The sequence below is a fragment of the Ptychodera flava genome, chromosome 22 (genome assembly GCF_041260155.1).
Source record: "Ptychodera flava strain L36383 chromosome 22, AS_Pfla_20210202, whole genome shotgun sequence".
Lineage (NCBI taxonomy): Eukaryota > Metazoa > Hemichordata > Enteropneusta > Ptychoderidae > Ptychodera > Ptychodera flava.
The window spans coordinates 18,056,142-18,083,656 of NC_091949.1; the positions used below are offsets into that span (position 1 = coordinate 18,056,142).

Sequence of the window (27,515 nt, forward strand, 5' to 3'; positions counted from 1 at the left end):
TTTGATACGTTGCTTGTGTGTATGTCGCCGTCATTTCATTACTAGATAATTGCGAATTATGCAAGGAATAGCACGAGTCAGTTTTCGTTTGGCACGCTACCACCTGTTGGTACGAGTCATTCACCTGGTCTCTCCAGGGGCGCTAGCATGCCGCAAGTTTGTGTGCGCACGTGTCTAGATGCTTTCAAGTTGGAATTTCTTCGCTGATACGTTTTCCGCTTCCTTTCCCCCCTGTTTTTCATTTCTGTCACTTGGCTTGTTTGTTCATGTTCACTGCTCTTTTGCTTGCGCACGTGTAGTATTCATGTTAGCCAGCTGTCTGTGGTTTCCATGTGATACTGCAGTCTCATTTCTCTCTCTTTTGTCTTCTTTTGTGTTCATTCTACGTCATACTTGTGTTTAGTTTCTCTTTCTGTACCCTCTTTTCACCGTCCTGTTATCTTCTTTTACTTGAAGTCGCTAAGTCTGGCCAGGTAGTTAACTCGATGAGGAGTTGCTGCGAGGGTGCCGGGAGAATTGGCCAGGTAGATAACTCGATGAGGAGTTACTGCGAGGGTGCCGGGAGAATTGGCCAGGTAGATAACTCGATGAGGAGTTGCTGCGAGGGTGCCGGGAGAATTGGCCAGGTAGATAACTCGATGAGGAGTTACTGCGAGGGTGCCATCAGTGTTTTAGCCTGTAGGGGAATACAAGCCCTTGGTGATCGAGTTCTAGTAACATATAGATGGATGGTATTGTATGTGGGGAATACAGCAATAACAGATGAGAAGTTGCTGTGGGAATAACGTACAGACCTCAAGAGTGGTACTTGAGGACGTTATAGTAAGGCTAGTGCATACATTGTGGAGAAGTGGCATAAATGATTAAAAAACGACAAAAAAAACAAAACAAAAACAAAAAAAACAAAAAAAAAAAAAAAAAAAAAAAAAAAACGTATATGATAGTGATGCCAGCGGCGGCATAGTGGGGTGCTGTGATTATGCCAAGAAATGTGCGAGTATGCAGATGTAGAGTATACGACCATCTCGCTATGTTGTTGCGATAGTAGGTAATGTTGTCTACTATAATATTGAAATGTTGACGGCTGATATTTCTTGGTTGAATTTATAGACTGACGAGATGAAGAATTTGAAGACTCAAATTCAGAAGCTTCAAGATATGGCGGAAACTGCATCCGTTGAGGACGCCCTGTCGAAAGTCATGGAATTGGCGCACACACCATTGTTGGCCTCCAGGGTTCAACTCGTCAGCGCATTGAGGGCACTGGTCGACAGAGCGACGGTTGCAGCTCATCCAAAACTGCCTAGGTTTCGGGCGGTATTAGCCCAGTTCGAGTCTAATGATTTTGGGCAGGAAGCCGGCAGGTTGTTGATTCTTCTCCTGGGAAACAAGGAAGAGGAGGAAATAGCGTCCAAGGTGTCAAAATTTATGCGCCATTCTTCAAAGCCTCCCATGTAAAGTAATACCTCCTCCTCATCCCCTTCTACAGGGAGGGTCCATAGCACCCTCGTGTACTTACCTGCACACCTCGCATTTCGAGGTCCTGTCTAGGGGCGCCCTCACAGGTAATTTTGTTTGTTTTTTTTTTTTTCTTCATGTTTCGGCCTTGATCTGTTCTGTTGCAGAATACAAATGTACCATATCCATGGGAAAAGTTTATGGTGGAAAAAATTCCGACGCCTAGAACTACCTACTCTTGGGTAACTTTTGAGGGTGCCCCTCGACAGGGCCTGGAGTGTAACCCCACCATCGGGGATGTAACGATGGGAAAGATGAGAGCTTCCCCAACGAATTAGCTTTTCGCTGCCCCGATGATTCATCGCAGGAGAATTACATCGACACAGATGTAACTGGGAAACTATTATGTCTACTGGTAGTCACGATCCTGTCATGGAATGGATCACTAATGGAGTCGGAGTCTCGGAGTATTTTCAACATTATAAAGATTCATTTAAAGGAAAACTGTATGATAGTTCCACCCCACCAGCTCGTATCTTTGCCAATAATCCTGCCTGTGTAAATTTTGTTGAGTTCATTTCTCAGTCAATCTCCTCTAGAATCCAAACTGGCGCTATTTCAGCTGTCGGGCAGGTCGGCATAGACCCCCCACCTTTTTATTGTCATGCCTATTACTGTAGAACAAAAAAAACCTAGGATGTGTATTGATATGAGATATCTTAATCTATGGATCAGAGACATCCCATTTAAGTTAGACAAGCTGATTGAAGTCTCGCGATATCTTGAACAATATGATTATCACTTTAAGTGTGACGATAAAAGTGGCTATGACCACCTTCTTATTAAGGAAGTAGATCGCAAATATTTTGGTTTTCAATGGGCAGGGCAATGGTATCTTAATAACACGCTACCGTTTGGCTGGAAGCTATCTGCGTATATCTACCATACTGTCGGTTACGCTATCACGAGTCACGCGCGTATCCTAGGTGTCCCCTGCCTACAGTACATCGACGATAGACACGGGGGACCACTGAGACCGGCCTATAATAGCGACACGCACAGTGATTGGTCCAATTTCGATCTCGCCGAGGCGGCAGCATACATCCTATTTAAGTTATGTATAGACACTGGCTACTTCATAGCACTAAAAAAGAGTGTACTTAGACCGCAGAAAGCCTTGGTTCTCTTAGGTATGATAGTAGATTCCGAGAGTAAAGCTTTCATCATTCCCCCGCAAAAAAGCTCCGCTTCTTAGAGTTAGTAGAATACGCCATGGGTGAGAGTGTGATACCAATTTCTTTGTTGCAAAAAATCATGGGGAAATGTAGTTCTTTCAGTCTGGCAATTCCATGCGCTCGGATCTTTATCAGGCAAATGGCCTTTGCTCTATCGAAAGCGCAAAAATCCGCTAAGAACACTATCAACATTCGTATCGGTACCCCACTCAGGAAAGAACTAGACGAGTGGCGCAATTTGATTAAATGTGTAAGTCCATTTCCCTGGCGTGACGAGAAACATGCAATAATCACGGCATACACAGACGCGAGCTCTTACAAGTGGGGAGCGATTCTACAAACTAGCCCGGTTCAGTCGACGTCAATAGGAGATAGTTGGGAATTAGAATGGAGGAATAGACCAATAGTGGAAAAAGAAGCAGAAGCCCTTGTTAGAGCGCTAGTGGCATTCGGCCAGCAACTGAAAAATGCACGATTGAACGTTTGTTCAGACTCCGCTACCTCATGTATGCGTGGAATTCTGGTTACCCGGGCTCTAAATCTCAACAACTAAATCAGATACTGAAAGAGATTTTTACCTGTGCTTCGGAACACAATATATCTCTCGATATATCTGGATGTGTGGGGCGAACAATACAAACCTTGAAAACTGCAAAGTCTGCAAAACCAAGACTCCACAGTTTCTTTGCCAAACAACTGACACTTGTGATAGTAGTAATACTGATCCCGGCGTCGAAGCTATAGACCAGCGATTGGAAGAAGTGTTAGGTACTCGTTCCGCTCATGAAATACAAAAAGACCGTTTTGTACAGCAATTTGAACTTTTTTTTTTTTTTTTTTTTTTTTTTTTTTTTTGTTAACCTTTACTGAACCGAAAACGGTTTTAACTGCCTCCCCCCATGATGTTTTGCGTTTCTAGTCTAAGGATGCCAAGTCACAGGTACATATAGTGACCTGCCCATACTTAGGGCGTACGGGTATGCAGCAGTGCTCCTGCCCCAAAAGGTTGCGTGTTAACACCATAAAAAACATGGTTTCAAATTAAAACATTTTACCAGGCCTAGCAAGTGGCGTTGACAAACGTACACCCAATCCAGCCGATTCATACATAATTGATAGATATGTAAAGAAAATAGCCGAAGAGCAAGCAAAAGCCCTGGTCTCGCCAAAGCAAGCTACGCCTTTATTCATTAATAAGATGAGACTTGTATTTGAACATATACTTCAAAAGATAATGCTTGCAAAATCGCCCACACAGTTATATATATTAGCCAGAGACATGGCCTTTTTCAAGATGTCTTTTTCTGGAGACAGGGCACACTACCTAGGCCACGTGAAACCCAAGAAATTTTGAGTTTTCCTGACGATTCTGGTTTACTCTTTAATCATACATTTGGAAGACGCTAAGAGGCGACTCCACAAATTTATTTGCTATTAAAAGATGTTCCGACTTAGTCATGTGCCCTGTCAATTCGTTGGAAGCGTATATCGCTTTAGCCAGCAGCCTGGGCATTAATATTCTCACTGGTTATCTCTTCCGGCCAACCGCCCCACAAGGAACTATAGAAATGAAACCAATGTCTTCCCAATTAATATATTATAGGCTGAAATCATATTTACAGGAGGTTGGTATTAATGCAGGAGAAACACCGCATGGCTGTCGAAGCGCATGCGCCATCTCACTTGCCATGACGGTACAGACATATACGCCCTCATGGAGCATGTTGGCTGGAAGGCGGAAGAGACAGCTAGGTACTACATGAGCTTTCAAAAGTTACACAACTCGGCGCACCAGCAGACAAACTCGTAAATTTAGTAGAAACATCAGGCAGTATTACAGACACATATAAGCATATGGATGAACTTGTCGGTTTCCATAAGGCTTTCGAGTAAAGGGCCTATATTATAATCTATACAGAGGATGTTACTAATGAATATACAGATATTAGTTAGGTTGGTAAAGCGAAGTGTGTACTCCATATCATATAGATGAATAATAAACATCTTGAAACATGCGTATCGGATCTCGCTGTTTTTCTTCCCGGTACGTTGTTAATGATTGGGATTGGGATTCTTTTAAGGTATGGGTATTAACGGGAGCAGAATAATATGATGCGTAGAGCATCAGGGAGCAAACCAGAATTTCGACCCAATCCTAACAATGGCTATATCCCTGAGCGAAGTGATAAGGCTTTAAATATATAGTTATTCAAAGCCGCATCACGTAGTGAAAGTAATCCGCCATATGCAAATTTATAAGGTATAAATAGAAAAGGTGTCATCCGGACTATCTCTCCTCATTGCAAACGGGGAGAAGGCGACACAGAAGTAGGCTAAGACCCGATGGTGTAGAGGAGATACGGAGAGGGGCGGCGGTCTCCCGCCCACCCACCCCATGTATATATTGCTTCGCCACGGATAAGCCCACCAGAATTTCGACCCAATCCTAACAATGGCTATATCCCTGAGCGAAGTGATAAGGCTTTAAATATATAGTGATCGCGATCTCAGCATAACATCTCAAAGTGAACCCACTTAACCTTTAACTGTCATTACATATACAGTATGTGATTGGTTCTTGTCTTAACCTCATTACATATACGGTACACCATTGGCTTTTCCCAACTATCCTCTATATGGACATAACCCTGACTGTTGACCGTGATGGCCAACCGAGGTCCATTCAGTGTGCACGTCACCATAGGCCATTTTCAAGAGTGGGCACTGCGAACACTTGAAATCCAAAATCTATCGTCAAAAGGTTCCGCCGATGTGTACACAAACAAGATCAGCAGGATGAGGAGATCGAACAAACTTTCAGGAGAATAGTTGAGAATCCAAATTTTCAACGCAAACGTTCAGAAAAAAACAAAAAAACGGAGAGCCCAGAACTCGTGTGCCGTAGCGAACGGGATCTATTGTTCTCAACATCAGCGTTACGCTACAAAGCAGAATTATTGTTCAAACCAAAGTGTCCAAATTTGTCTGGGTAATCGTAAAGTATATGTATTTTACCTTCGGTCGGTGGTTTTCATCGTTGATTGGCTGGTCTCGAAGCAGAGTTCCAAACAAGGTACACTAGTTCGATAATGGCGTGTGGCAACACTTCCCATGATTCATATGTTGCGTCGCGCATTCTCGATTTCTACGCAGTTCTTTTCATGCCAACAACGCTTTGCGCGTTCTACGGCTGGAGTTGCTACTCGCGAACGGGCAAGAAGAACTCGGGCACCTAGCGGGGACAGCGTCTCCTTTGGGCTGTTTTGTAAGCTGTCCGTGGTCTGTGTTACGGAAAACGACCATGGCCACAATAGGCCTGCAGGTCAAACTGTCAGTGCCAACATAACAAAGGAAAAAAGCGACCTTTAATCCAACTTCATTGCAAAAAACAATTGAAAAACTGTCTTTTCGAAGTCTTCAGTTCGCAAACTAGAACGTCGCGTGGATATGATTTTTTTGTCTCGTTCGAAATTCTTATCGTTCTCACGAAGGACTTTCCTCAACTTCAAGCAGCGCCGTTTGAAACATCAATACCTGAGAAATTTAAAGAATGTCTCGCACAAGTTTAACGTCTCAATACGACGAAGAGTCTATCGACTCCGATATATCTGAAGAGCCATGGGTCCGATTTGACTACGACTTTCATAAGTTTGTTCAGCGGGTGACAGAGAGCTCGCTGTTCAACGGTTTCATCATGACGACCATCACGCTGAACGCGTTGTTCATGGCGTTCGAGACAGACCACAGCATCAAACAAGATGCCTTCGTGCTCTTCATAGTCGCAGACGACATTTTCTTGGCGGTTTACACGGCAGAGTTCATCTTGAAGATCTATGCCGAACCTATTCGGTATTTCTACAGCAGCTACAATATCTTTGACTTCATCGTCTTGGCAATTTCGTACTTTCCCACTATTTTCTCGCAGGCTGGAGCTGATTCCAGTGATGTAGATTTCATCAGAGTGTTGAGGGCGCTTCGTGCTCTACGCACTTTGCGAACAGTGTCCTTCATCAAGGGACTGCAGGTAAGCCCGATACTACATTGAGATATATGTATGAGAGTACGAAAAATACAATCATGACATGCTCCTCCTCGAGTAATTCGTTGTGTTGTAATTGAAGAAATTCTGTCGTGGCAATGGTCGCCAAAAAACGATGTGATCTTTGGTGAGCTACCGATAATTAATAGTGCTACTGACTTTCTGAGAGTGCACATGAAAGACATGCTTTAGACCATATATGGATATATGCAAATTTGTGATGACAGAGCAACTATACAGGTAAAAGAACTCGGTCACCTGTATAGCCAATCACTGATTTTCATTTTCGTGTCATGCAGAAGCTCTACATCACGGCGGACACGCCTGTTTTTCCCATATATGGATATTTATGCAAATATCCGGTGACCTATAAAAGGTAAACAGTCACCTGTAATCTAAATATGGTCAATGGGGCGTTCCTTGGTATTGACAATGCCGATGTGAGGGCGCTGTTTTTAAAAAGCGGCCACCCGCTTAAAATCTGTGATTGGTTAGATTTTCTCTTTCCATGGTAACTGTGACAAAATTGGTATAGGTAACAGTATACCTTTAACTTTGAGGTCCTACTGTACTACAGAAGTTTTTAACCTATGTACATTTCATATTTCCAGCGTCCCAACATCTTGCCGTGCTTATCAAAAGGGCTGATGGCTAACATTGTAATACCAGGTGCAGCCAACGGAGCTATTCATCGAAAAAGCTATTCCAGGAGCAATTTTTGAGGGCAGGGGAAATTTTAAATTTTGCTAGCAGGGGACATGTTTTTAGATGGTAGGGGAGCAAATTTTGGGTTTTTTTGTAGGCCAGGGCGGATATCGGTTGATTGTCCTGGGGACAGGGCTTGGCGAAAAACTTTTTGAGGGGAATTGTTTCCAGGGCAGGGGAAATTGGCAAGTTTTTTTCACCACAGGGTCAGGGAGCTTCAAAACTTCACAGTGGGGAGGGGAAACAGGCAAAAATAAGTGGGGAATGGGTAAAAATGAAGTTTGAGAGTGTGGGAGGGTAAGTCGAAAACTTTTCTGTGGGAGGGCAAATTATGAACAGCTAATTAATTACCCTCTTGATTTAAAATTAGTCAGTTCACATTACTTGCATGCACAAAATATCTTATCATGGTAAGGACCTTTTTAAAAGTGCACTGTTCGTTGGCTGCACTTGTAATACGTTATCCCCATGAGTTCGTCTGACCATATACATACGATTTATCTGAAAATGATGTCGATGTATAACCAGACGAAGCTCTGTAAATGTTTGTAGTCACGCAGTCCTTCGAAAACAGTCATACTTCCGCTGTACTTGTTACAACACAATTCCTTCCCAGGTGGTCTACTGTTCGGAGCGAACCTGTAAGGAACGACTTAGAGAAACGTGTGATTGTGTTTTCAAATTGTGGAGAGAATTTCTCATATTGTATATTCTGACAGATTTAATTGGTCTTACCGTAGACCCTTCAAGGGTCTATTGTCCTACATGTTAAACTCCATGTTCGATTGCCAAGGTCTCTTGTCCGGGCTGCTGGAGTGGGAAGTAACGGACCCGTTCGAGAGGACGATGCGATGATTTATCTATTTCCATCTCCATGTACATCTCTAGTAACAATGGGTGGACTGGATTGAGGCGCCCGGGTTTACCAGACCGGAGCGTCACCGCTTTGTTCCGTCACGTGGTCGGGGTCATCCGACGGATTCTCAATCAAGTGGATGGCAGCGCGGCATTCGTCTGCTCCCGACCAAAATCGATCAGGCAAGTCGGGGATCCACGAATCAATCAAGTACGAACTTAGTTGGCCTGCGTGCACCGGTCTACACCGGTCGCCCCAATCAAGTCCACCCAATGAAATGCACAGTTCATGTTATTCTAACTTATTCAAAGACTGGCCAAGTTCAAATTGACGTGTAACGCTCATCTTCATAACATTTGCTGGATATAGTATGTACAATACAAAGATTTAAAGGTATCACCTGTTCCAATTTTGCCACAGTTACCATGGAAAGAGAAAATCTAACCAATCACAAATTTTAAGCGGGTGGCCGCTTTTTAAAAACATCGCCCTCACATGGGCATGTTGAATACCAAGGAACGCCCCTTTGGCTATAAATGGGCATATTTAAATTACAGGTGACTGTATACCTTTAAAGTATCTGGTGTTTTCAGAATGCTTTGTCGAACACTGTGCGATCTCATGCAGACTAGGAACGCATTCAGCGCGTCTTTCAACGTAGGGAACGAAAAATCAACGTGTGCAATGCATGTCACAAAAGAAAGTGTAGTTCAGCCGGATTATTTCACATAAATTCAAAGTTTTTGGACCAGCCATTGCTCACTGCGTGACTTAGTGATGTTTATTTTTTTATTTTTTTCGAAAAAAAATGATTTTCCTCTTGTTTTCCAAGTGTTTATATAGTCTTTTGTGAGGTCAAGGTCAAATAGTGTCCAATAACAACCTCAGTTTAACTCTGCGTCAATATTATCGGACTCCGCGTCCAGTGACACCGGAACTTACTGTACAATGAAACTCCATAGGTTATAGATGTATGTGTATTATAAATACCGCTATTACTGCAAACAACCATCTATGATCACACAACGCATTGTATGCATAATTGGCCGCAGATAGGAACACGCGTCATGCCGAAATAAATAAAAGCAATTATCGGATCTCATGTAACTGGGTCACACGCAAAAGCGAATGCATAACTTGAGCATCTCGTGAGCACAGAACATTGGTCGGTGAGCCAACTATTATCGCGACTGAATTCTTTGTACATTTCGATTTAAACTGCCCTTCTTCTGGAGTTCTGCATCGGTAATACACTGACGGTTAGAAGCATAGTTAAACTGTCCTGTCTGATGTGTGATATATGCGAAGATACTATAATTAGCAGCACTATAGGCTGAGATATTATCAGTACCACTGTTTTAGAGAACCATCGTTTTCGTCTTCGATAAAGACTAGATTAGTTGTAAAAAGGCCCATGGTTCGATTTGAAAACCATTAACTAACTTACATGCAAACAATAAGAACAATATATATTCATACATCATTACTACAAATCTCATCAAAATGATATCTCCAATCTTTTACTACTTTACATGCACGTGCTGACGAAAATCCCTGACAAGTTTCACCAGACCTGGTCATATCATGTGTCATGTTGCATTTCTAATTATTTGACCTCCGTTCGGTCAATATGCATCAAGTGAATAATCTAAATGGACGTGATGATGAAATTTGATAGGCGATAAAGATTCTGTACACGAGTTTAAAAAGCACTTATGTGCACTCATACTGCAAGTGCTGACAAAACATTTGCTGGGTATGAAATCTCGCCCTTGAGATGATATACGGATTTGCATTATACTTAAAATAATATTAAATATGGCCCAGCCTATGGTGTCGCGCCAGGGGTTAAGATTTGAAATGTTATTTGTATTAATTGATGATAAGTAACAGTAAAGGATAAAATAGAATTAATTGTTACTTACTTGCTATATACGTTTGTACGACAACTATGCTCAGTTTACCCTCTGATAAAAACAGTTCACGTACACGATGTCACACCCTGCAGATATAGATTTTCTGTAATATGTAAAAATGTTGGACAAAAATTGGCAATTTTTACCGAGATAACTACCTATTGTGTTTAACGTATTGTGCCATCATTATCGTTGCAATAGTAACTACGCTGCTCAACTTCCACTTAGAAGCTGAAACTATAGCGTTCCGTCTTAAAACAATTTTGCATCTAATTATTGACACAGAGGGCGCTTTTCTAAAATAAAACCCCAGCAGTTTTCAGTTTTCTCTCTTTTTCTATATTTTAGGTGTGATAGTAATATTTTGTATGAGTGACAAGTTGGATAATTATATTTATTGGCAAAGTAAAGAGATATATTTTATTAATGGCATGTTATAAAATAATACTGTGTACGTTTCGTAATTGTTTATTTACGAGCACTCAAAAAAAAAAAACATGGCGGCGCCCATGAAAATGGGTACACTTCCGGTTACTCGCATGGTATGAATCTGCGCATGCGTAGTCAGTAAGCCGCTGGCGCGACTATTAAATGGCATGAACATCAAATATGCCTTTAGCGACTATTTTATAACACTGCTTTCATGAATTTCACACTGAGGGTTCTCTGACACGTTCCAATTTGCGCATGAGAGAAAATGCCGAGAGAGTTGACCGGTTGACCTCGCTGTTAATTTTATGCAGGAAATTACAATAACAATGCTTGGTCGAATGACGTATTGCCTTGAGGGCGGGATAGCCAGTGGTATAGGGGGAGGAGTACCTTCAAGATAGTGATAAGTGATGCGGATTACCGTCGCCTAGGTGTCTGGCGTATACGCGTGCCAAAAGACACCTATGGTTGATTTTCGGTTGACCAGTCTGATGGCACAGTTGCAAATACCTGGACTGAACTATTCTGTATTTTGTAGGTGTCGTTGGCACTTTGACAATAAAAGTAAAGATGCACACATATTGAGTTTATTGTCTTGTTTATGAGCGGCCAGTATTTCCAACGGCATAAATTGTGTGCATTTGCCTAGAATAAATGATTTCGAATAAAACATCGCGAATGTAACCACATTCCTTAAGCTCGACGTACACTTAATTGCCCCAAAGAGCCATGGAATCGCCCGACTTCGATATGAGCCTACAGAAATTTCAAAATGCCAGATGACTTTATTTTTATAAACATAGACAGTATAGCGAGAACTGTCTATGGTAGAAGAGAAGAGAAGAGTTCAATGGCTCAATGGCTCCCCCAAGTGTTTACACGACCGAAAGTGCGAGGTAAGTTGATATTGTACACTTTAAAAATGCGATACGTTATCTCGTCACATGCACCCGTCCTTTACATTTGTTTGTTGTTGTTTTTCAATTACTGTTTGTCAGTGATTTTATATGGCAAGAGCCATCTTCGGCATCCAAAAACCATTTTTTGGCTTTTTATGTCTACCGTTTTGTTAATGTTGTTGATGATGATTTATTGTTGGTGGTAGCGGGTGGCGGTATTGCTGTTTTTATCCCTGAAGTTATTGGTTTTATAGTGCTGGTGTCAAACTTCGAATAAATTGCCAAGTACCTTGACCAAAACCTAAGTGCCCGCTATTGATATGCGTCATAAGGTAACAAGTGAGAACGGCCCCACGCCTCGTCCGAGAAAACGGCCCCGCGGCAGCACGTGAATCGTCGCGATGACAAAGCCTGCTTGTACCAGGCAAACGAATTTCAATAAAACAGTAATAGCAAAAAGCGAAGCCGTAGCTGCACAGACTATATTCTGTGTTCGATGACAAGAAAGTAATCAATCGAGTATGCAAAATACACGTGTAGCTTAGTTTTGACAGCGATCCCTGGCGACAGGGCTCTGGTGCGGAGACACAAAGCTCGCTTTGGTTTACTTGATCTAGCGTCTTTCCCCGCTGTGCCACCCACATAAAATATAATTATTAAGATGAATGTTTGGATACAAATCTAAGTTTTCAAGGGTCGGATGGGAGGCTTTCATTCGTAGTGAGGCGGGTTAAGTTGCGTTGCCAAACTTTATTGTGAGGCCGTTTTTGGTGTGTGGCCATCCCCGTCTCGGGGCTGTTCTCGGCCCCTAATTAAGGCCGCCTAATGTAATAGACACGGCATTCCTGTCGTACAGGCAGGCCGCATCTCTAGTGAGCTCGAATACTTCACCAACTCCAAGGGATCGCCCACTGCGATAGTGGCGCATGCCGACTGCCAGTAGGCCACGGATGATTACTTTCTTGGAAGGCATTCTGGTGGTCTTGATGATATAGTTGTGCTGACCAAACTGATATCTCTCGAACTGTTTTAAACATTGTTTGACCAATCAGAACTCTATTGTTGTACTATGTCAACACCCCCCCCCCCCCCGCGGCGCGCCCGCGGTTTCGGCAGTTGACGAGTTACGTGACAACGCCTTCACGGTGACCACATTAGAATGATGGAAAGTTACGCACACTTGTCAAAAGAAAAGACACACACTTGTTAAGTTGTGGAAATTTTATTGGGTGCTCCGAAACCGATCGTCACTTCGGCAGTTTTCTTCTCATGTTGAGCGTGCCGACAAAGATCGGTGTTTGATTATGAACTTACAGAACATTCATAAAAAGAAATCGTTTAAATTGATGCGTCCATTTACAAGTTCAATGACATGATGGCAAGGGCAAAGACGCGGCCTGTGCACAATAAGCCGTGAACCAGACAGCTTGTAAAGCTCAACAAAATTTGATTCACGAATCCCGTTCGTGTCCCAGTTAGTTTTTCTAAAAACTTGGACTATGGTCTTGTATGCCTTTTTTTTCTCGGCCAGACCAAATTTAATACCTACCCAGACAAAAGTGTCGTAATGTTTGTGTATCGAACAGGCGCACTGCAGAGTAAATTAAAGTTCTATCGCCCAATGGTCATGAAATCATTCAGGATCACCATTTTGCCTTGACTTTGACAATGAACGGACATAGGCGAATAGAACTTTGCTTTTAATACTCCTTTATTTCCCGCATGATCGACTTCACTATAACATACATTTGGTCACAGGTCACCCAGAAAAAAATGAGTGGGTTCAATGATACTGTGGCCGGAAATTTTTTTCAGAGCGAGAAATTTTCGCAAACTTCGCGAGGGCAAAAGAAAGCGAAAACAAATCCTTGGGATATATGTAAAAAAAAAAAAAACATTGCGTGATTTACATCATGACATGTAACACACTCAATGCCATGATCACTGAACTTTTATAGTAAGCCTGTCACCTTGAAGGTAATACTGTAGATAACACGAGGGCTTCAAACGCACAATGGTACAAACAACACCACAAGTGTGGCCGTCCCCGTCTCGGGGCTGTTCCCGGAGCGGGACCGTTTTCTCTGGTTTTCCGTCAATGTTTTCCACCACGGACAAATGGTAACAACACTGAACAAAACCTGAATTATATGCTTGTCAAACCAGTTTGTGTCAGTGCCGCCGGTCACGCGCACCACCCAAAAGTTTGACCGTCACTTAATATCGAACAGTATTCAAAGAAACAGTCCTACTAATTACTGCCGTCCCTGCCCGTCATTCTTCTAGCAATGCCCGTCACGAAATTGGCCTTTTCAATACATTAATAGGTCGATATCTTAATATTCCACAACATTTGTTTGTGATATAAACTTATAAAATCATAGTCCAGGGCCCCCAAACCGCCGATCGATTTACGACCCGATAGTTATGCCGCTGACGCTGATATTCACCGTTGGTTGCCTGTGTGTGCGTACATGGACAGTCTGCATAGCCCTTGAATGTGGTCTCGGTTTTGATCAAACTTACAATTAAGGAGTATATATCAAAACAGATAAATGATTTATGTTTTCACATGGATTCACAAAAAGTTTCGCCCCGGTGTTCATTTTGGCCCTGGAATTCCATCTACCCACCCTTTGCAGAGTAGTAAGCTTATTGGGCAAGTAAACATGGATGCGCCGGTGCGATTCAACGATCAACCGGTATATCGGATCGAAAGTCAAAAATTTTACGGCTCGGACTATGATTTTACAAGTGTATATAGAAAGTATAAGGCGCGGGGTATTATATATTGACTGATTACTGTAGCTATGATAGGCTACATTCAGGACGGGCAGCGACGGGCAGTAATTAGTAGGCAAAACAGGTGGTTTTCACCGTGGGCAGAACTCGGTGCAATGATACTGAACATTAATAGTAAGCCCGTCACCTTGAAGGTAATACTGTAAGTGAAACAAGGACTTCAAACGCACGATGATACAAACGACACCACAAGTGAAACGTACACATAGAAATACACGCGTTCCTACGTTGTGCCCACCCGGGCCACGCGATTAAAATATGACTGATACTGCTGGATAGTGTTAATTGGGTCGGTTAAACAGTCAATTAATAGTTTAATTGACTACCTGGGTGATTGGCAGGTCGTGTCCAACGACGCATATGCAAAGCAGGCCAAAAGACAAAAGCCCCCAAAGTTATTGACAGCTGGCCAGGGGTCACCATGAATACGTAATGAAGCTTCACTACGCAGAAACTGCGTAGTCAAGCCCTTCTTAACCGGTCAAACTCTCTCGGCATTTGCCGGCTTGCGTGTGTAATTTTTCTGGCCATCCGTGGTATCTGAAGAACTTTGGTTGCAATTTTCCAATTTCAAAAATATAATGTCTTATAAGATAAAATGTACATATTCCTGTGCGCTATTTATACACCAAGATCTCGCCAAGAAGTCATATTATGTGTTTGACGTGATGTATAATTGAGAAAATGTAGAGATGAGCATGATTTGCATACTCCCGCTATTTAGGTAATACTACGTCTCTGCAAATTTGCATATGTACATATATGGTAAAGAGGCGCCAAAGCCATGTTAGTGCGTCAAAAGCACTAACACTGTTTTCGCTTGGCACCTAGTTTTTGTTTGATTGACTGGCAGAAATAAAGGTGACAGTATTTCTTTAAATTCTATTTTTCCCCATTCTTTCTTTAGGTTTTGGTAACAGCGTTGCTAGACACTATAAGAAAGTCGGTTGTGAATGTCGTGTTGTTGTTGATGCTGATGATGTTTCTGTTCGCCATAGTTGGATACTATTTTTTCGGCTACAAAGAAGATGGCGCAAAAGAACTGTGGGGAGACTTGGGAACGGCCATGCTGACACTCTTTGCATACGTCACGGTTTGTACTTCACTCATTTGATGACGTTCAACTCTTTGGTTGTCACATATTTACTCAAGTCACACAAAACATCTTTTACATGATTCAATGTACTTATATATATATTCATAGTTACACTATGGCGGTAATTAAGATTCAACGCCACGGAAAATTATTATTGACTTCAACTTAAAAAGTGACTTGTACTTACAATTAGATTGAAGAGTTGGTTTGGGGGATTCTTCGTGTAGTTCTGGTTCACTTTAACAGAAGATCATTTAGAAAGGAAACACATAAAATAAGGCTTATTTATGGTATTGTATGTATCTATACACAAAAAAACGGAAACTTATTAAAAATTACATAAAGTTCATTCCGCTGATGACTAGAATTCAATTCATCTATTTTTAAAGGAACTAGAGGAGGAACTTGAATGTAATTCGACTATTGCATTAGAATAGTATGTTGTGGTAATGTTCTTACTTCGAAAAATTAGACGTGTTTTCTTCTTTGGGCCGTAACATAGCCCCTTCTTGTTGGCGTTTGGGGAGAGGTTGAAAAAACAAAGACGGCTTCCAAAAAATGAAATCATTTTAAAGATTCTGGCTTTCTTTGGTGTAAAACACATTAAACGTCGGGACTTCGTATCAAAACGACAAATTTGATGTTCTTTGTTGAAGTAAAGTTAATTTTTTTTATATGAAAGAAGTATTTCATTTATTACTTAAAGCACAGGACGTGAATTTTGAATGACAATTCTTCGGTGATCTTAGTCAGCTTGAGTCTGTTATGCAAAAATACGTGTGGCATAATCTCTTATCTGGCAACGTCAACCGAAAGGGATATTGTTTAAACGTTACCTCTGACAAATTTAAAGTTTAACTTTGAGGAAAAGTTACACTTTTATTCCGAGCACATGTCAATATGAATACATATCACAAAGATGTTTCAAAATTCAACTCACAAGTCACTTAATTTCTGAGGTACAGGTTGACGGGTGGACAGACTTGCAGCAATCTCTTGACGACAAAGGTCTCACCGGAAGTAGAATTTACACCATAGTATTCATATTCCTGGGCCACTTTATTTTCACCAATATCTTCATCAGTGTTATCATCATGAATATTCATGACGCGACTGAAGACTTCCGGGAGGAACAAACGAAGGAACGCGAACAGGTAAAATTGGCAAATTATACTTTCACAATACTGGCGTTGTGCAAAAAAACATTTAGAATCACTAGTTCTCCATCTTCTTATTTTTGAGGATTTGAAAAATGGGGAATGACGTCTATTCTGCTTGCAAAAAATTATTAGTGTGTTGACTTCAGTCGGATTTACCGTTTTTCGTTGACAAACGACGGCATAGCATAAATATTCCTGTGGAAAATGAATAACAAGGTAAGCGAATCTACACAGGGCGAAACCAATTTCTCTAAAATGACATAGATTAAAGTATCGGTAAATCAGCGACTGTTTCCACGATTGTTGAACATAACATAGCGTGTATGAAACGGAATAAGGCCTCCTTTCAACTTTAAAATACACTGTCACTACACTGTTCCACAGTCATCATTTTCACAGCCTCCACTGTACATACAGGACACAGTGTATAGTTTCATAGTTTCGTTATGATGCAGCTGTGTTCTAATAACAGGTTCTTCACTGACATTACTCAGTGTGACAGACACATAACATTGAAACATGAAATATTATTTATTGTCAGATTATACAGGGGAAGAAGGAGTACATGATTCAGAAACAGCACAATGATGTCAAACAAATGTTGGAAAAACAGGTGAGGATAATATTTAAGGTACGATGCACCTCGGGGACAGATATTCGGACTCTCAAACTTTTACAATTCTTTTCTGATCGTCAATTTGCTGGGGCTAATTTTAAAGCTCTTGGTGTAAGAAAATTTTCCACCGTCTGTATAGTAGTTCGAAAATCGAAATTATCGTTCTCCATACAGTTAACACAGGGATGGCGGCCATTTTGAATTTCAATCTTGTTTCCCTAGTACCAAAATTTGCAATGTGACCCCTGATTTTTAGCTCACGTGTGTAAACACGTGGGCTAATGTCATAGCGATGTCTGTCTGTCTGTCCGTGTGTGTGTGTGTGTGTTAGTGTGTGTGTGTGTGTCTGTCTGTCTGTCTGTCTGTCTGTCTGTTTACACGATAACTCAAAAATGCCTGAACGAATTCATATCAGATTTGGTACACAGGTACAGTATGCTACTTGCAAGAACTGATTAGATTTTGGTAAGTGTGGCTTGCATATTAATGATGTTATGCAATGTCGTTTTTTTCCATACGATGGTTTCCCTATGGAGACGGTAATGACAGTGTAGACATATATCAAGAAATACTGCACAAAATTTCATGAAACTTTTCACAGATGACAATCTCAGAACATTATCATGATACTGTGAGTGTCATGTCAATTATCTTCTCATTTGCATATTTAATGAACTTTTGTTATTAGTGAGATAACTCTGAAATTCCTGCACAAAACTTGATGATACTTGCAACAAATATTGATCTGATATATATCTAATTATACTTAGAAGCATTAGGCAGTGTCAAGTTAATAAATAGCTCATTTGCATATTTTATGAAGGTTTGCAATTAGTCATATAACTCCGATATTACTTCACCAAATGTGATGAAATCTGCTGCAGATACTGATCCAACTGATATCAAACTGTAGTGTAAAGCATTTAGTAGTGTGAAATTAATTAAGGGTTCATTTGCATATTGAATGAACTTTGTAATTAGGTATATAACTCTAAAATTACGGCACCCAAGTCAGTGAAATTGGGTACAGATATTGTTTTGAAAAATATCTAATTGTACTGAGAAGCATTTGGCAGTGTCAAGTTAACAAATAAGTCATTTGCATATTTTATGAAGTTTTGTAATTAGTGATATAACTCAAAATAACTGCACCAAATGTCATGAAATCTGCTGCAGATACTGATACGACATATATCTAATTGTGGTGTAGAGCATTTAGTTGTGTGAAGTTAATTAAGGTTCATTTGCATATTTAATGAACTTTGTAATTAGTGATATTACTCCAAAATTACAGCGTTAAATTTGATGAAACTTGCTACAGATGTTGATGTGATAAATATCCAATTGTACTGAGAAGCATTGAGCAGTGTCACGTTAATAATTAGCTCATTTGCATATTTCATGAAGTCTTATAATTAGTCATATAACTCCGAAATAACTGCATTAAACGTCATGAAAACTGCTGCACATACTGATACGACAATATCTAAGTGTGTCATTTGCATATTTAATAACCTTGTAATTAGTATATAACTTGAAATTTCGGCACCAAAATTTTGTGAAACGTGCTACAGATATTGATTTGATAAATATTTAATTGTGCTATGAATCATTGAACAGTGTCAATTTAATTTAGGGTTTATTTGCATATTTAATGAACTTTGTAATTAGTGATATTACTCTAAAATTACAGCATTAAATTAATAAAACGTCCTACAAATGTTGATCTGATGGATATCTAATTGTCCCATAAAGCATTGAGCAGTGTCAAGTTAATTAACAGCTCATTTGCATATTAAATAAAGTTTTGTAATTAGTGATTAAACTCTGAGAGTACTGTGCGAAGTTGAAAAAAACCTGCTACATATAGTGATAACATATATCTCATTGTTCTGTGAAGCGTACTACTATTGATGAACCTGTTGTAAAACACGTGAGCATATTCAGTTCATATCTGGTTACTCTTGATTTGAGAGGGAATGGTTGAAGTATTCCTTGGGGAAATTTAGCTTGAGCAAAAGTTTTTGTCTTTCACTTTTGAGGCGCATACCACCTTAATGAAGCTCAAAGGGTCCAAAGTGGACTGCAAGTGCAAGACAATAATCATCAACATGCCTGGGGATCGTATAGGAAGATATATAGACGATTTTCAGACCGTTAAGTCAAACGTTGTAATGTATCATATGGTCGAGTCAGATGTATTACGTGGTTTACAATATCGTTTATTGTACCACTGTGTTGATTACACAACGTCCGGACTCAGAGATGTCGATAGACAGTGTGGTGACGGTTTAGCACATTCCCTCGGCGGAAAGTATCATTACCGTAACTCGTTCACTTCCAATTCCCTGTGAACAAGATCACAGTCACCATTCATAGCAATGGGTTTGGGCCAACCAATGGTTCATGGCGGTGAAAGGCTTAAGACATTTGAGACAAATCACTAGGGTCACAAGTTTAGTCACAGGCTGTTGTTATTTTATAATATCGGTTTAACTACAGACACAAGATGGTTCGTAGAGGTCATCTGATTAACTGGATGAAATCAAATCAAGTTGTCCTTTGTATGCAGAAGAAAGGACAAATTTATTTTAATTGACGCAGTCTTATATGCTCAAATATCCAATATCAAATCCAGGGATAGATAATTCAAGAGTTGATTTCAACTTTTATTGAGTAGCAGAATGCAGATTGCTAACAATATTACCGTAGGAGCGAAGATATGCTATCGAAAATTGGAAGAAAGTCAACGTTCAAGAATTAGAAATACCCCACTGTGAAGCTTTATGTTACTCTTGTTGTAAGGGATCTTTATTTGTCTCTGGGATCTTTTATTTTATTAAACCTTGTTTAACGAGGGTAGCCTGGTAAGCATCAGTAAAGATGCTTATCTTCCCCAGGGATCTTTATTTGTCTCTGGGATCTTTTTGTTTGTAGGGTTGTTACTTTGTTTTGTTTTTATTGTTTTTAGGTTTGTTTGTTTGTCTTTTGATGCAAAGATAAATTCTAAACCGTGGATCGTCTACAAAGTTAGTATCCTGATTTCTTGTTCAACTTCCTGTTGTCTTTCCTCAGCAAGGGAGTCAATACTCCGATTTCTATGAGATGGTCGGCGAGTTCCAAAAGACATTACGTCATGATGATTACGCAGTCATGCTTGACCTAGCAACCAATCTCATATGGATGGAGACATTTATTACGTCACTTGATCACCAAGACAACACTCTCTACCGGTAAGTGGATCATCTTGTCTTATTAAATTCACGACTACTTTAGAGGGCGCTCGTCACGTTTACTCACAAAATACCACATCGGAGCAGATTTTGTACTGATCGTGTAGCCATAGCTTTCTTTCTCACACTCATAACAATGTTAGCGCACTAAGAAGCTACAGTAGTTTAAGAGATTAATGGGTTATACCTGAGATTATTCTTCTCACCTTAAAAGTTCGATACACCCCGGTCACTAAGACATTTTAATATAACTCTGGTGTTTGTGCGGCATAATTTAGACCTCTCAAGAGGGAATTTTGTGGAAGTATATGTAACGTTTGAATTCAGTTGAATCGGTGATTGTGCAAGCAAACCGAACTTTGCACCCGAACATTTTTGTCAGACCATATTGCTTTCCATTGCGATGTTAGACAGATATGAATATAAAGTGAAATATTTCAGCAACAAAGCACACCCAGCGTGGCGACGGTATACTACGAGACTTTGACCAGTTCACGACATCTATGCACTCGCTATCGCTCGTACATGTATGAAGTGAACTAGTCAAAACCGAGTTGTATACCGTCGGTTGGTGTGATTTATTGCTATTACTTTCAAAACAAGTCTTTTTAGCTAGCAACCTTTTTAGCTCATTTAAGTAAGTCTTTAAATTCGCTTATTTAAGATGTCGCTATTTTAAACTTTTCCTCATATTTACTGGTCAAGATGTCTTTTCAGCTAAATTAAAAACCCGCTGATTGCAATGAATATTCAAAATTGCTGAAAAAGCATGCAGCTAATTCAAGAGTTTTACAGTATATTATAACAGTATATTGAAATTCTGCCATGGAACGTCAAAAAGCATTTTTGCTCAAACCGAGAGCTCGTGCGTGTGCCAGCCGTGGTATATCCCGAATATACCACGGGTCTTTTCACGTCTCGACCAATCAAATCGCTGTATTTGTGCCATCAATATACTGATATGATATAACTGGTGTTAAATTCAAATTTAAATGTCTTTGATAAGGCGACCTGAGTCTGACTCATTAAAGTGTTTCGCTAACGTGCACGCTGGTACCAATGACGTAAGATACATGAACCAATCGGCGTTTGACATACTAGTTTGTTGTTGCAGCATAGTTTGTTATTAGTCATCAATACATTTCATCTGCTACGAAATGAACCAAAGCCAACTTTGATCTTGAAGTAAGGATGTTTGAACCTTTTGTCAAGAGTTGCTCGTCCCAAGATCATGTGGTCGACTCGTGCAGTTAAATTTTAACGTGATGCATGAGCAGGGACATGTTCATTTGGGTCAACCGTTATACGTATGAAAGGTGAGTTAAGGTCATACCAGGCCTAGTGCTGTGAAAATGTGGTCTCACAATTATGCAGGTCAGTTGACACGGCAATTTTTACTTTTCCAACAACAGACTGCAGCAGCTGAATTTTGAGATGTCCAAGCTCCTGTCCATGGACTTAGAAGTGAAATTGAAAGAAAGGTACGGCACAACATGACACGCCGACCTCGGGTTGAAAGGTCAAGGTTCTAAGGTTGAGATCGAATTCTGAGAGGAGGCGCTTCACAGTCATAGTTGAAACAAAATGTTTTTATGTTTTTTTTCTGTCGCTTCTGAATATATAACCGACATTGCTTGTAAAATAAATATATCAATACATCCATAACTAAATTAACAATTCGGTGTATCGATTGATAATCAAATATATATTCTACACGTATATTTAGCGCCAGGTCAGGGTCATCAGGGCAGGTTTAGGTTTTGTCAAAAGTCGAATTTATGTAATTTGTCTTGACTAATTCCTCGGTTGGGTTGCATCGCATAACGTATCGTTTAATATCATCGATGAAAAACGTCTCATAAAGATATGTATACTATTCTGACTAGTTCAATATAATAAAAACAGTGTGCTTGTAACGGTGAACTATGTGAATGAATGCAAAACCTTAATGTCATTGCCACAGCAAATCCTCGCTAGGTCATCCTAAGTGGCAATGCTAAGCCGCACTGTGTATTGGGCTCCATACTGTCCATAAAACGGGTCAGAGGCCACGAGACTTTGGTACACGGTTTGATAATACAGCTGCTATCTAGAACGAGTCTCGCTCACAAATAACACAGAGACACAGATAACACCTACAATCATGCAAGATTTCCGGTCTTCTTGGACGTTAAGGCATAACATCTCCACTCGAAGTCAGTCTGCATTTAACTATGCCATACTGATAATAGGTGCACCAATGGTCTCAAGGTGGCTTTAGTCATTAACACAACAGCAATGGAGAGACACGCTATCGGTCTTTACTCGGAAAGGCGTCGGCTAATTTTGGTAAACCTCGGATATTGACGAACAGTAAACGCAGATGTGGAGATGTCGAGTTGAAATTCATATGCGGGTAATTAACAGTTTCAATCTTTTAAATAACAACACGCCGAGACGCCCCCAACACGTCGCAATGGGAGGCAGCACGGTGGAGATTATGTGACGGAATTTGAGACGCCTTTGTTGCATTCCCTATCACATTTCTTTTCTCCAGTTATGCACTGCGTCGTTAAAGCTGGTTGCCCTACTTCTAGTTTTCTCTGTTAAATAAACACCACTTAAGTGTTTAAAAACAAGACAATAAAATCTGAAGTACTTCCATTGTCCCGGGGCTTTTTCGGTGGACGCCACTGTTAATCGTTCAGGTGTGTGAAAGGGAGCCCCCACTCGTCCGCTTTCTTACTGGGCCTTTGTTTTTATTGTTATGGCCTACCTGTTCGCTTCATTGGTCTGATGTGGAGTGGAATAGAATCATGCTTAATGACCCATTCAGAGTGACCTTGAAGCTATCCTTTGTACCGTGTAGCCTGGGCGTTGGTTTGTGATCGGCGACACGCTTGAAATCTTAATTTCCAAAACAATAAAAGAGACGGCGGTACTTCACTGTTGCAGCGAATTCCAAAAAAGTGAGTCGAAATTTCAGGTCTTGAAATTTGCACATCGAAGCAAGTGTGGATGACGCGTTGGGCGACAACTTACAATACTTTCAAAGGTTTCTTCCAGTACATGCACAGAGTTCAAAGTGGGCTCTTGGGATGCTTTTTAGTAACAGCTGATTTTTAGTTTAAACCATTCGATTTTCTTTCATTTAAATGGGTAATGTTTGTTCAATGCAACAATCAACACGAACTCGGGAGAATTATTCAATTTTTTAAAACCTCTGTTTTTTGAAGTATTTCACACGTGACTTGTATGGAGTTTAGGGGTACGATGATTTGCATCGCGTGTTACAAGCGATTTCAAGTCCAAGTTCGCGTCAGTAACTGTGTTTGTTCGTGAAAATAATCTGCTTCCACACAAATTTTTTATTGCAGTCACATTCGCTCATTGTCATCACGGTTCATTGTAGTTTTGAATTTGACTAAAATGATGCCAAATACTGAGGGCTTTGTTTTTTGTAGGCCATTGAAATAGATTGCAATAAGCAAAAATTCTCCTATAATATACGTTTGAATAGTGATTTTTCTTCAACTGCCCAGTTCTGTTGTAATGTTTGAATCAAGTATATTCACATGTAAAATGATGAAAAAGGAGTGAGTATTGACGGTACGGTAATTTTCTTGTGCTATACAGCGTACAGTTAGTTTCCAATGCACTTAAATACACATATACTGAGCACTCGTCCCGAATGCTGCGGGCTCACTCACACAAATTCCGTCGGCAGTGATATAACTGGCAATGTTAACCGGGCGATTTTGGAAGCCAAAAAATTGGAATCCTAAAATTACATCATAATTTGTCGCCTGTATGTTACGAGCCGGAAAAAATCAGAGTTCCGTCATATTTTTATCGGCGTAAGGACAGAATAATACAGAGTGTGACAAGGCAAGATTAAAAGGAACTGCCACAGAATCAAAAACCGAAAAAATATTAAAGAAATCACATCGTACTTGTCTAAGAGTAGGAGTTAGTGGAAAGCCCGTCAACACGTACCTCGTTTAGCCAAATGTGGTAGCCGTATGGTGACATCTTGATGATAAGTTATGGTGACAAGTCAGGCCGTATTTGCCCAAATAACTGAGCGAGCGGGAAAACTCACGCTTTTTGTGCATGATGGGGAGGGGTTCATTAACTCGTTGTTGTTTGAAACGTTCCACAACTTTAAAAATCCTGCGCGAGATAGGAAATACGTAATTCAATCTTTAGGATTTTCAAAACAGCAGCATTAAAATTTCAATTTCACAACCGCATTTTTTTTACCTTAAATGCACTGACTATGATTTTGCTGGGTATCTGTCGAAACAGGCATGAGATAGAAACCCATAAGTTCAGAATGAGATTTTGTCGTTCGAGCATCCGGGCTCTCTATAAGTTCGGACCTTTTTAGGAGCGACCTCTGATCACAAACTCCCAACTTGGCCAAAACAGACTGCCATTATCGACACGTCATCGTTTGTCTCCCCCCCCCCTCAATTCTTTCTCTTTGTACATAGTTCTATAAGAAAGTAAAATCTATACCAAATTTACACCCTTGTTGCCGCTTTAAGGCCGCCAGAAATCAAGCTCTCAAAAAGACTTGGAATAATCTTCGAGCATAATGTCACCTTTTATGTGCCTTTTTGTTGACAGCATGAAGCTTCCATTTTGACGTTTCTGCGCAGCTCTGTCTAAACATCGAACACGTTAATGCTTTCTTCCCCGATTTTCAGACGTTTCATACGCGACACCCATCCTTTTGAGCGACCCTACCTCGTAACAAATTATCCTGAATAAGGTAACAAACACATATGAGATCAATTGACAGAAATTTACTATGTGATATATGTTTTTCTAAATTTCATTTGACATCTCAAAAAGATTTCCAGCGTACAGAGTCCCCTTTGAGAACACCTGCACTGTGACCTATAATGGCGATGATATATTTAATTATAAGGGCGATAAATCTCCTTTACGCAAGCGAAAATAATGAAATGTATTTTGCCGGCTTAAATTTACACTCTGTCATGCCCATTGAGCACGGTGTGGCTGTCGGTGTTTACTGAAGCCTAGAGCTTCACCCAAGCATGAGGTGCGGGTGTCGAATTGTCTTCCGGGCGATACCATACGACAGTCTCATTCGACCGTACCGATCTGTTCCGCCGCTTGTGATTATGGCTGTTGTGATTAATTCGTCGCACTGAAACGCACTGGGCCGTCGTCTGTGGATCGTGTGCTGGAGCTGTGAGGGTACTATTCGCAGTGCGCGCTCGGTGATTCATTGCCTAGTAAAACTGTTTCCCCGGTAGCTGTGTATTTACTTAATCAGTTTCAAACATGCACATTTCTTGTGTGCAATTTCATTCTTCTTCTGATACACGCACTAAAATCTTCCAGGAAATTAACATGCCGTCGGAGCTATGGACAGGAAAATGGTAGATATGCCCTCAAACTCTATTACATGTGTCCACTGACATACACGCTTACGAAACAAATCGCAGACCGGACGCTCAGCAAGTCTGGAACTGCGTCACTAAAGCTGACAGTGGTATCGCCAAACAGTGAGTATAGTCTTAGGAAAACGCATGCGCGACGGAAAATGTGAACTTGTAAATTCTCAAAAACTGGTCTTTGTTATGGCATGAAGTTGAAAATGTTGCGATAGAAAGACCCGTGCTTGAAATCTTAAACATGGGATAATTTTGAGTTAGCATCGACTGTAAGTGACTCTGATGTAAAACATATGTATCGGGCATTCGGGAAAGTTATAGAAAATATATACCACTTACCATTTTCGTACAGTAGCAGTATTGTTAGACCACTTACAATTGTTGTGGGTCTTTTCAAGGAGATCGCAAACGGAAAGTTACGTCATACGAATACAAAATACCATTCTTTTCCACGCTTGACCCCAGTTTCAATTTGTTTATCTTTCTCGGTAAAATCTTGCCGTCCGTGCGAAATTCTTAAACTTATACGCGAAGATTTCGTCATCGAAAAGGCACATAGAGAAGGAACAGTGGTTTTAATCAGAAACATCACGTACTAACAGCTGGGTGATGGGGCATGCTGTAGGCATAGGCTCCAAATCTCAGCGCAAGAATGACCAGCCACGCTCTCAAATTATCTTGATCATGGATGACAAGATTAGAAAATATCACCCTTCTGTACTTATAATTAAATGTCACCGACAGCTTCTCGTAAGTAGATGCCAGACGCTGTCCTTGTTATTCTGTATCCGAAGAAAACGTTTGCTGATCTTCAAACTCGATGTTAGGCTAAAACAATGCACCCTTTCTCACATGATACAATCTGACGCCAAATTCCAGTAACTTTGTAATTCTGAGAAAAAATTATCCGCAGAATTTTACAATTCTTTATGATCTGCTGCCCCTGTGGACTCGTCTAAAACCAGTTGAGTAAATGAAGCTTCCACCATCTCGTGATTTTTCGTTTTTTGTTTGTTTTTTGATTTTATAAATCGAAAAATAATTCTCTTCCCTCCAGAGTAATCACTAGAAATTGCAGCAATTTGAAATTTCAAACATCTGTAATCTTAGCAACACAATTTCTCTAGTTCCAGTATTTGCACGGTGATATCTAAAGAGATGGTTTAAAATCTCCTTGAGTAGTGTTTGAGAAAACATTTAAAACGCTATGTTTCCACTCAGAGGTGCCTTTGTCGATATTTCAGCTGAGAACCGACTAACCGTTTTTCTCGATACGTACAGACTGCCCAGTGGAGTAGGCAGAGGGAAACACTAGCCGGTCACACTCCATTGTCTATACGCTTTGAATCAAGGACATTTATGCAAGTCAAGTGTAACATGTCAACGAATTAGAATTTTGGAAAGTGTCGGAGCGGTACACTTGCATTAAACTGATCGCACGGATGAGCGCAGCTTGACCTTGCGTGGAACAATGCGACCTAAGGGTCGAACATTCCAGGTCATACACACATGGCGACGCCAAAAGAAAAGTACACGTGCAAAATGTAAGGATAAGGGACCGAGCACAATTAACGGCAGGGGGGCGGAAGAGAAAATGGGGGGCCACGAAAAAAAATGAGTGTTCTTGGGGTGGGCCATGAAAACTCCAGGGAAAGTAAGG

The 27,515-nt window shown here is 40.6% G+C and overlaps 1 protein-coding gene across 1 annotated transcript; it reads left to right on the top strand.

The window, feature by feature from the left end:
- Positions 1 to 5,960: 5,960 nt before the first annotated feature.
- Positions 5,961 to 22,096, top strand: LOC139122854 (cation channel sperm-associated protein 3-like). Its single transcript, XM_070688666.1, has 6 exons — positions 5,961 to 6,717; positions 15,250 to 15,435; positions 16,404 to 16,592; positions 17,140 to 17,211; positions 20,290 to 20,447; positions 21,860 to 22,096. The coding sequence occupies exons 1-6, from the start codon at positions 6,244 to 6,246 to the stop codon at positions 21,942 to 21,944; spliced, it is 1,164 nt and encodes a 387-aa protein (XP_070544767.1). The 5' UTR covers positions 5,961 to 6,243; the 3' UTR covers positions 21,945 to 22,096.
- Positions 22,097 to 27,515: the final 5,419 nt, after the last annotated feature.